The sequence below is a fragment of the Olea europaea genome, chromosome 17, assembly GCF_002742605.1.
Source record: "Olea europaea var. sylvestris chromosome 17, O_europaea_v1, whole genome shotgun sequence".
Classification (NCBI taxonomy): domain Eukaryota; kingdom Viridiplantae; phylum Streptophyta; class Magnoliopsida; order Lamiales; family Oleaceae; genus Olea; species Olea europaea.
The window spans coordinates 18,995,687-19,007,596 of NC_036253.1; the positions used below are offsets into that span (position 1 = coordinate 18,995,687).

General features: G+C 32.9%; 1 protein-coding gene across 3 annotated transcripts; it reads left to right on the forward strand.

Annotated features, from left to right (window-relative positions):
* The first annotated feature begins 674 nt into the window (after positions 1 to 674).
* On the forward strand, positions 675 to 4,333 carry LOC111365347 (probable methyltransferase PMT18). Of its 3 annotated transcripts, none has more exons than XM_022985825.1 (7): positions 675 to 818; positions 892 to 948; positions 1,839 to 2,549; positions 2,647 to 2,857; positions 2,933 to 3,230; positions 3,322 to 3,789; positions 3,875 to 4,333. In XM_022985825.1, exons 3-7 carry the CDS (start codon positions 1,845 to 1,847, stop codon positions 4,101 to 4,103), a joined length of 1,911 nt encoding a protein of 636 aa, XP_022841593.1. In that variant the 5' UTR covers positions 675 to 818; positions 892 to 948; positions 1,839 to 1,844; the 3' UTR covers positions 4,104 to 4,333. The 3 variants fall into 3 exon arrangements, with proteins under 3 accessions (XP_022841593.1, XP_022841592.1, XP_022841594.1); XM_022985826.1 differs by having other exon boundaries at positions 698 to 784; XM_022985824.1 differs by having other exon boundaries at positions 691 to 948.
* The last annotated feature ends 7,577 nt before the right edge of the window (positions 4,334 to 11,910 follow it).

Genomic DNA, 11,910 nt, shown 5'->3' on the forward strand with positions numbered 1-11,910 from the left:
TTATATTTATAATTTAGGCTTTGTTCTATTTCCATTTTTTTCAAAATATATTTTTTCTTTTCATCCATACATTATTCAATAAAATAATATTACACGTAAATTCAAAATTTTTCTTTATTTTTAGTCACACGTTTTCCATCAAATCACTATTCTAAAATGCATTTTTTGCAAAAAAATCGAGTATCAAAAGGGTTCTTAATATTTTATTGCGGCCGACAGTAGATGATCAACGACCGCCCGTGCTGACTCGAGTCCCTAGATTCGCACCTGGACATATATACCCGTTTGACCCTCATTAAATTAAAATTTATTTTTCTCTCTTCCTCTTTTAACCACACAATCTTCCATACAATAATATTACCTGTTTATTGAAAACTTTTCCTTTCTTTTTCAATCACCTATCCTGCAAAAAAATATTTTTCCACCCATTAAAATTTGAAATAATAGGATCAAATGGGGGGCCATAAAATTATAGTGAGATATCGAAATTTAATTTTGAGTCGCATGAAGATTATGAAATCAAATCTGAAGAGCAAATTGAGGGTGTTTGAAACAGAAGTGGGTCCAACGTGGGGCAAAGAGCAAATAGAGGCACATGTGGAGGTGGAATATGTGGTTAGAAAAATCATTTCACCATCTCACACATAGAAAAAGGCATCTTTGTCCCTTTTTCGACCAAGTCCAATACTGCACGCTCTTCCTTCCACATTTCTCCAAATATAAAATAGATGTTATGTGGGGAGTAATGAGCCCCATTCATTATCATGTCTCCCACATCACTCTAGTTTAGCTTCTGTTTTCTTATTCCCTAGTCATTGGTTGGTATAATTTTCTCTTTCTTTTTGCTTTTTTAAAAAGATTTATGATTTGGAATTATTCTGGGTTTTGCAGAAGACAGGAGCCATCGTTGATTGATGCAGTATAGATATTACTTTTTATTACAGAGGTACAGTGCACTGGATTCTCTTGATTTGCTGTTTTTAAGCATATGTTGAAAATCAGAGGAATTGTGTCTGTATCTTCGACCTCTTGAGTTTTGTGGTTTAATTAATAATTTGTTTCATTATGGGATCTATAGCAGTATATAAGAACTCAAATCCATACGAAACAAATATCATTTCCTCTTTTATTTTTTATTTTTTTGAAATTTTTTTTCTGTTTTAGGTTCGGAAAGGAGATTAGAAGAATACTCTACTATTGAATCTGAGGTTATGGACTTGGCCGTTGCACATAACTTTAAACAATGCCAATTACCGGTAGCAATAGGAATGATAGGATCACTCTGTAGTCCCTTAATTCTTTCATAATTATTTAGATTCGCTTATACGAATTTTTTACGTGTCATATGGAATGTAAATCTTTAGTCTAAGACTTGGGTTCATCTTAAAATGTCAATATTATTTAAGATGAGTAGATTTATGTCCTTATATGTTAGTCAATATTTTCATCTCGGATTCTATCCTGTAGAATGTCCCGTAGGATGGTGGCTCGTTTGAGTTCACCAATCTTGGAACCCAATGCTCGTTTGAGTTTTTGACGCTGTCTTGGGAAAAACTTGTATACTTTTCCTCTTTGTCCAAATAAAGATAGGCAACATCAGAAGGAATATTGAGGAAGGTCAAATGAACAAGATTTATGTAGTTCAAAAATATGCCTAGAGCCACGTACAAAGTCCGAATGCTATAGAAATAATTATTGGTTCTTTTTTCTTTAAGGCGGGGCGACATTTTTAGTTTGGCGTATACTAATGCTATGTTACAAAATGAAGCTATCATCCTTTGCGCTAATAATTTCCTTTTTATCATTGCAATTCATTTATTAGAGAAATTTGTTTTCAGTTCTAAATGGGAAAGGATTATAGTGGATCCCCAAAGCTTCAACTGCGGGAATTAAAGAGAAAACGTCTCATGTGGGTGTTAGTTGTTAGTGGTCTATGTGTGTTTTTCTATGTTCTTGGGGCTTGGCAGGGTTCTCGTGCTCCAACCAGTCAGTCTGAACTCTACTCCAGAGTTGGATGTGATGTTGGTTCAACTAAGAAGACGAGCAATGAACAGGTTCCATCATCATCCTGGGATCCACAACCGGTGTCAGACCCACTAGACTTTGAAAGCCATCATCAGTTAGAAGTTAACAGTTCTGAGGAATCGCAAAAATTCCCGCCATGTGATATGTCATTCAGTGAATACACTCCATGCCAAGATCGACAAAGGGGTAGGAAATTTGATCGAAAGATGATGAAGTATAGAGAGAGGCATTGCCCTAAAAAGGAAGAGTTAATCCGCTGCCTTATACCTGCCCCACCAAACTACAAGGCCCCTTTCAAATGGCCACAGAGCCGGGATTATGCATGGTATGCTAACATCCCTCACAAGGAGCTTAGTATAGAGAAAGCAAATCAGAATTGGATCCAAGTCGAAGGAGATCGCTTCAGATTTCCTGGGGGAGGCACGATGTTTCCACGTGGTGCTGATGCTTATATTGATGATATTAATGAACTTATCCCCCTTAGTGATGGAACCATTCGAACTGCTGTTGATACAGGTTGTGGAGTAAGTACATCTCTATCTTGAACAATATTTCATTGTTTATAGGTATAAAAAACCACGCAAGTTAATTGTAGTATACTTCTGATTTTGAACTTTTTAGGTTGCAAGTTGGGGTGCTTACTTGCTAAAGAGGGACATAATAGCAATGTCTTTTGCTCCAAGAGATACACATGAAGCACAGGTTTGGTTTGCATTAGAACGAGGCATTCCAGCTATGATTGGCATCATGGGTTCACAGAGACTTCCATATCCTGCGAGGGCTTTTGATATGGCTCACTGTTCACGGTGCCTTATCCCGTGGTTCAGCAATGGTAAGACGTTCACAGATCTTGTTATATTATAAGGGGATGAATCCATAAGAAATATTTTTGTATGATTGCTTGCAGATGGAATGTATCTGACTGAAGTAGATAGGATTTTGAGGCCCGGTGGTTATTGGATACTTTCTGGCCCTCCGATTCGTTGGAAGAAATACTGGAGAGGTTGGGAGAGGACCAAAGAAGACTTGAAGCAGGAGCAAGATTCAATCGAGGATGTTGCTAAACGACTCTGTTGGAAGAAAGTGATTGAAAAAGGAGATCTTTCTGTGTGGCAAAAACCTTTCAATCACGTCCAGTGTATCAAGAACAAAAAGATATATCGTACGCCGCATATCTGCAAATCGGACAATGCTGATGCAGCTTGGTACCTACTGAAAATCTTTATTTGATCATATGATTTGACTTACAAATGTTAATTTTTGATTTATGTATATGACTTCATCTGTATTAACAAGGTACAAGAACATGGAAACTTGCATAACCTCGCTGCCAGAGGTAAGCAGCTCTGATGAGGTCGCGGGAGGCAAACTAGAGAAATGGCCAGAGCGTGCCTTTGCTGTTCCGCCAAGAATTAGCAGTGGATCAATCCCAGGTGTCACTGTTGAGAAATTCCAACAGGATAACGAAATGTGGAAGGGTCGTGTGGCACATTACAAACATGTTGTTAGTCAATTACATCAAGGACAATATCGAAATGTAATGGACATGAATGCTTATTTTGGTGGATTCGCTGCAGCCATGATGAAATACCCAGTATGGGTTATGAATGTGGTCCCCACAAATTCAGATGTTGACACATTAGGATTGATTTATGAGCGCGGTTTCATTGGTACATATCAAGATTGGTGTGAAGCATTCTCAACATATCCACGAACATATGATCTCATTCACGCAGGCGGTGTCTTCAGCATATATCAGGACAGGTAAAATGCTATCTGCCTCATTTTAATAAAGAACTGTTTTTTCAGTTGTTATCGAGTATAACTTGTGTTTGGCTTATCCTGCTAGGTGTGACATTACATACATTCTCCTTGAGATGGATAGGATCCTACGACCCGAAGGGACTGTTATATTCAGAGATGTGGTTGAAGTCTTGGTGAAGATTAAAAGTATAACAGACGGAATGAGATGGGAAAGTCGAATCATGGATCATGAAAGTGGACCATTTAACCCTGAGAAGATTCTCCTAGCCAAGAAAAGTTATTGGACTGGTGAAGCCAAACAAGAACAGCGCTAGTCCTGCAGAATTCAAGTTGAGATAAGGATGCTCACCAAAATTCTCAGCCACAAGGCACGTTTTCTGTATTTGTAGAAGTTATTGATTTTCCCTGTAAGAAAACTCCTTTAGCTTCTAAATTTATTACTTGTCATCTATGTATAATTCAGCTTCAGCCGGTTAGTCAGGATAGAAAAGCTGGTCTTGATTTAAATATTAAGCCCCTATTTGAGCTCCATTTTTTTGGACAAATAGATTTTGTAATGGTGATTTTTTGAACAACGTGTGGCTAAAAAATATGAAAAATGAGTGAATGTGGTTGAAAATAAGTTTGAGGAAAAATGAGTTTTTAAAAAAGTGGGAGTCAAATAGGGGCTAAATTATATCAATTTCTCTTGCTTGGTACACTTACAGTTGAGGTTGATACAGGTTAAGCACAGTGTAATTCAAATGTTCATGTTTTAACTATTTGTAAATCAAGTAGTTCGATGAGATAAGGACCGGGAAATGTTGATGTGGCGTTAAAAAATGGTCAATTTAAGGTCACGATACTGATAGGACACTAAAGTTTGAAAGAAGGGAGATAGAATGGGCAGACTTCACGGATTTGATGATTGAGACACAGCTAACGAGTCCAACCCCGAGTAGCGTAGTGTACACTGGATTGGCATCAGTACAACATGATATATGAGTAGAGAGGAGAGAAAATGAACTATACAATCGTTGAAAAGATAAGATGATTCACCCAAATACATTTTTTATATTGTCCTAGGCCATGCTATGCCCAATAGAAGCATTCTGGACGGACACTAATAATTGAATCTTACATCAATTATGTCTATTACTATTAGTGTGTATATATTTGTAGGACTGGAACTGGTAACATTTGTGACCACTTATCACATATATAAAAGAATTCCCTGGTCTGGTCACCAATCATCATCTCACTTTATAAAAAGAAGGGATTCTAGTGTTCAATAATTTCCTTTAAATGCAGCATTGTGGATTTCACAATCACGCTAAGCATCTAAAGTTTACTCCAGAAGATAAGGATGTCTGTCTGTATGAATGAAGTTCTTGAAAAAGAAAATCATGGAACATTCATGTTAGGCTTAGAACATTGTTGTCGTGTTTGTACGATTTCCTTGCATCCTCGTACTGTGATTTTGCTCAAGTGTGTATTCCTCGCCTTCGCTTTGAATTTATGTGCTGATCGGATTTTAACTATTTCTCCTGTACATAAATTAACTTCCGCTTGTTAAAATGAGAAAATCATACATGAACTCAACTTTGTATCATAACCATAAATAAATTAATTTGATGAATATTTGCATTTCTTCTCCAAAATTCAAATTGTGGTTTTATTTTCATGTCTGTGCTCTGCAAATGCACCCCCTTCGGAGCGAGAAGAACTTTGGTCAAGTTCCGAGATGGCCTCACCTCATTGGGTGAGGGTGGTCCACTCGATGAGGTGGTGGCTCACCATTGGACGATCGCACCACGTAGGACGTTACGACCGTCCCCACCAAAGTTCTTCTCCTTTGGAACACAGAATGGTAAGCGTTTTCTTCCATTTTTCGCAGCACAAGATGACACTTCCTTTTCAATGGGCCTTGAGTAGTATTTTATTTGTCACACTTTATTTATATGAACACGACCAGATAGATGAGTTAATAACATCAACGAATCCAGGTATCCTTTTTATCCATAGCTTGGTCTATACATTTCAACGAAAGAAGACTATTTTATTCTATCACAAGCTAGCACCATTTTTGCTACTTTTTTTTCTTGTTATGATTTCACACGTAGTTCTACAACTTCATTAACATACATTGCATTTGAGAGGATTATACCAGGATACAAATATCTTCAATCTATCTCAATCAGTTTCAGTCTATCTCCTTCCATTTTGGGATTACCTTGTCTACTAGCTTGATGTTCTCGATCTTGTCATATAGACCCTTGACGAATGTGGATTCTCTCGTGATAGATTCTATACATCCACTATGATGCCGCTCTTTTTGGTCTCATGATGCCATTTGTTGAATGATGGAGGAACTTGATCCCGAGGTCTCCTAGACAAGAAATGATGTAGGTTTAGTTTTTTTTTGTTGGTTATTGGATTTAATTATCATGAGAGGAAATTAATTTTCCCTTGAAAATTAAAGCCAAGTGAGTAATGGATTTTAGATCACATTGAGATCATTAGATTTTGTTTTTAAATAATCACACATAAGGGTGAGACAATAACCTTGAATGAGCTTTTAATAGCCTAACCAAATGTTAGGTGTCTCACTTTTGGGAAATATGAGAGAATATGGCTAATCCTTAAACCTTGAGAAATGTGTCTACAAAGGGCATATTTATAATACTCAAGTGGCGTTACATAATTGCACAAATTTCCTCGAACTTTATTGTGATATGTCAATTAAGGCACACACCGTTAGAGGGTGTTTGGTGGGGATTAAAATTAGATTTTTAGTAGCTTTTAATAGAGGTTTTGAAAATGTGTTGTTAAAAAGTTGTGGGACCCATGAAAGAAGTGGTTAATATTGATAGTTTGACTTTAACTCATATTAAAATCTGAGCTAAATAGGGGCTTATTAGAGTTAAGAGAGAGACTTAACGGGACTCACAAGACCCAAACAATGTTTCTAATTAGGTCAACTTTTGACCAATTAAAATGCAACTATTAATCTCAACCGATTCTGCCAAAAAGTCGAAATTGCACTCTTGAGTCGAGTAATAATTATGGAAGCAAATTATAATCCGATAACAATATCTTCCGATCATCATGCCACAAGTCAACCCTTATTTGACCGTCAATATTTAAAAATGACAGTTTTGCCCTTTCAACATGTATTGCCCTCCAAATTTCATTTTCATAAGGTTAATCCTTTGTGAACTAATCACAACATAGAGTCTAACAATCCCATAATCGGATTACTGAGCTTATGTCAAATGCCTATAGAAATGCCTCGAAGCAATGATCCTCATCATGATGATTAAGGAATTCCATTATTACCAGTATATGATCTCTAACTATTTCGCTCCGATTCCCAAAGCATCGAGATCAATCTTCTAATTAAGACCTCGCTCATTAGTACTTCAAAGAACTTGAACTAGCAATCAAAGGTACATTACTCGCTCGGGATTTAGGTGACTTGTTTGATAATTGAATAGGGTCTCATTCCGAACAACCACAAATGAATCATCTACACAGTCCCTTTCAATGTGTATCAAAATACATTATTGTTCTTATTTCCAAATTTAGACAAATCTCAATAAGAACACTGACTCAAACCGTGAGTATACAATTTGTGACATCTTATATGATCATGGAACCTTAGATAATTGTTTCAAATTATAACATGTGAATGATCAAATATTAATTTATAATATCGTTTTACAAAATACTACCCGAGAGGCATCAAACTAACAATTTTTACACAAATTGTAGCTGTAGATTATTTTCGTCTACACGAGTAATTTTTTTTATTTTTTTTTTCCCAATAAGAGTGTATGAAAGAATTTGAGATGATTGATTTAGTACTCATTGTTATTGCATGAATTATCTGATTTTTTTTTTTTTAAAAAAAGGTACAAAGATAACATGCAATGAACATTGTTAAAGCGATAACAATAACGAGCACTCCATATGTTGTTGCCAAATAGAATATGTAACAAATGTTATAACTTTATAGTAGTATTTGCAACAAACATTTTTCTCACAAAAAAATTATTGGACTATTTATTGTGACAAATTAATTGATTTGTTGCTTTTTAATTTTTCGTGATTTATACACGCTGCTATGACATATGACGATAAATATCTTGTTTCTATTTTGCACTTTCTACATCAAATAAATAATATTGTGAGTTTATTAATAGATGAATGATTGAAAGTTGTCGCATAATAAATTATGTGACTCATATAGTGCAACAACATCTGTAGTAAACATATTGCTATTGCAAAATTATCTTTTGCAACAAAATTTCTAATTATGTGATAACATTTTTGTCAAGATTTCGATATTATATTGTCGAGATTTTGTGAAAAAATTTACAAGAATAAAAAATATAAAAGTAAATATGAAATTAGTGAACTTTTTAAGGATATTTATGAATTGTTAAAAAATAAAAAATAAATAGCTACAAATTCAAGACTTGTCAAAATTTCAACTGGATCAATAACCTTTGTTAAACCTTCTGAATGCAATATATACGACAAGGACCAGAGAAGGAAACAACATTCTTTCTCTCTTTTTATATTCTTTCAAAATAATTTTACACCCATAGCATATTAATCAACTTAGTCTACGATTTTAGATGCATGGCCCAAGAGCTGGCCCCTTTGGGTTTCATTAGGAAAATCACATGGAATTGCGAATACATTACTGCCATAAACTCACAAATATCTATATTTAATTTGTTATTTCACCCGATTCAATAGGAGCATATTACTCGTGTCTCTATTTTCTGTAATTCGAGGTATTAATTTGAATTTTTCTTTTCTTTTTTTGTACATTCTATTATTTGATTTTCATTGACTCGAAATTTCCATCCAATACACTCTAGTATTTGAGGAATTGTACAAAGATTCCTTCATCATACAATCTAAAATATTGTGTCAAAGATGTTGCATCTCCTTATATATTTAAATGTATATATGTGACTTTATACAATTTAGAACTTCAAATATAATTCTACTATTTGATTATAATTGACTCGAAATTTCCAACCAATACACTCAAGTATTTGAGGAATTAATATAAAGATGCCTTCATCATACAATCTAAAATATAGTTTTAAGCATGTCGCATCTCTTGATATATTTAAATGTATATTTGTGACGTTATTCAATCTAGATATTCAAATATAACATTAATTTCCACATATTACCTTGCTTAGTTTTCATTTTATGTAATAAATATGATAATATAACATGTACTGTGAAGTACTAGAAATGTGTATACCATGATATATTATCTCTACTTTTGAAATTTCACGTGATGTATCATTACTTATTGAATTGGCACAAATAATTTATAATGTGTGATAAAGTTTTACGGCCATCTCTTTTATGTATATGCGGTTGCCATTTGTTGTATATGATAATATAATGTAAAATGTGATATATAAAAGAAAATAAGAAGTATATGATAGCAAAAAAAAATTATAGTTGCATAAGCTTAGTGAAATTGTATGTTATATATTGATGCATTGTGAAATTTATATGTTATATATGACGCGTATATAATTTATTAAATGTTACATGCGATGTGATGTTATTAAGAATATTTTACAATTTGTTGACTATTTCATGTTACTATTGTGCTATATAAAGCGTTGTATATGTCACAATGTCTTTTGTGAGTGAAATATGATACATTATATACTTGGTATCAAAAGGGGAAATGATTTTTGGTTATTTGTACCAATAATAGAAAGCTTCAATGTTCTAAATAATGGCACAAATTAAAAAGTATTTGTGACTTAAGTGAAAAGTAGCCTGATTAGAACATATTCAGATAGCTCGTTATGTTCTTAAAAAAAAAATTAAATAAAAAATAAAAATAAAATTTGAAGAAAATGATAATTAGCGTATTTTTGGGTGCAACATCAATTTGGGGTGATTATGGCCCATGTACATGTGACACATTTTCTAAGCTGATCAGAGCGAATTTAAGAAATTAAGATTATGGAAAATGCTATTTGTATATCAAGGTTGACACTCCGATGTACACTCTTCCCACATGAAGGGATGGGTCCCACGACAATAGAATTGGAATCTCCCATGTGAGAGGAGTATACACTGAAGTGTCAACTCCGATGTATATGTAGCAAAACTCGAAAAGATTATAGACTCTCACTTGAAAGGACTTTACTACATATACATCAAACTTTACATAATGAGTGACATAATACCACATGTCACTTAATCACTTGCCCATTTAAAACATAATCAGCTTTTTCATTCAATTTTTTCCCTCCACATTATTTTATATACCTCTTTATGAACTATTTTTATGTACAAGTAGCATAATCTCACTTAAAAATGACTTTGCTACTTGTATATCAAGTTTTACATAATGAGTTACATAATACAACATGTCACTTAATCATTTACCAATTTAAAAACAGTCAGTTTTAATGAAAATATTATTGAAATGTATCATGGAAGTACGAGAAAGGAAATGCTAATTTAATCGGGCTCCAATTTTTTTGTGAAATTGATCGGCTAATTTTGGGCTTGATTATGGGCATACAGAATGTTGGGCAATTTTATGTGAAATTGAATGAGTTGACATTAAATTGTGGGATTTTAAGTGATTTATGGTTTTTTTTTATTTTTTACTTAGAGAAGTTAGTAATTGTGGAATAAAAAAAAGTTGGGTAGTGAATTGGGAATTTGGATAATAACACTTTAAGAGTAAGAATAAATAAATAAAACGAATAACAAATATTTCATCATACAAAATAAATAATAAGTAAAAAGATTATTGGTCCCCATTTTTTGGAAATGAAAATGTGTGGCATAGTGTTTTTTTTTTTTAAATGAGTTGTTGAAAAAAAAAAGTTTTGGATTTACGTGTAATAATATTTTATCAAAAATTGTATGGTTGAAAATAAGAGAAATAAAAATAAAATGTAATTTAGCCCCCGTTTGGCCCCCTTTTTTGGAAATGAAAATGGGAGGAAGTGTTCTTTTTTTTTTTTTTTTTAAATGAGTGATTGAAAAAGAAAGAGATTTTTTAATTTACATGTAATATTATTTTATAGAAGATTGTGTGGTTGAAAATATGAAAATGAAAAATATAATGTAATTTAATGAAATTCAAACATAGGCTTAATGGGAAGCAAACATAGGCTATATATGTTACTTTACATGTATACAGTAACACACATGTTATTCATGTAAAATATTGATTTTTAACATATAATGTATGTAAACATGTAAAAAGGAAATTTCAATTTTAAATGTATGTTTCTTTTAGTAAATAAGCTTAAATTATAAGTGACGTTCCATTTTTACAAAACATTCTAGTTAGGTATGTAAAATTTCAATATATATATATATATTATTTATTATTATTATTATTTTTTTTTTTTTTTTTTTATTTTTTTTTTTGGTAACAAGATAGTTGTCAAGTTTTTCATAAATAAGACTAGGCCCCTATTTGACAGATACTAAAATTTAATTTTTAAAGGTTTTGATATAAATTGATGGAACGTATAGTTGAAAAGTTGTGGGTCCTATGGAATAGGTAGTGAAAATTAATTGTTGACTTGTCTTTGATTTTAATTCGAGTTTTTAGTAATACCAAACAGTAGGGATAAACATGGTTTGGTTTGTACGATTTCTATAAATTTTCAAACCAACCCATTTAAAGTGGTCTGAATTTGTCAAGGAAATTTCCATTTGTACATAATAGGGGTATTGAGCGGTATCCCCCTTCTCACAATGTATGGCGGGCCCCATGTGAATTAAAAAATGTCGGCTTGTGGTCTCCATTCCTATTATGAGCAGTGAGTAAAAAATTCGATAAAAAAATTCAGTGTGTATAACATTGTTCTTTTTTCAAACTACTATCATTCTTAAAGCAAATCAATCTAAACCTCTTTTTTCAATTTAGTTCGGTTTAAAATTATGGTTTAATGAAGAAAAAATAAAATATATGGAATACATTAAATTATAATATTAGTCTAAAATTTCGCATTAAAACATAAATAAATATCATTAAAAAAGTTCTAGAATTCTAATAATTATAATGCACCAACATTGTAGAAACGTTTTAATCTATTAGTCGATATTAATTGGCGCAAC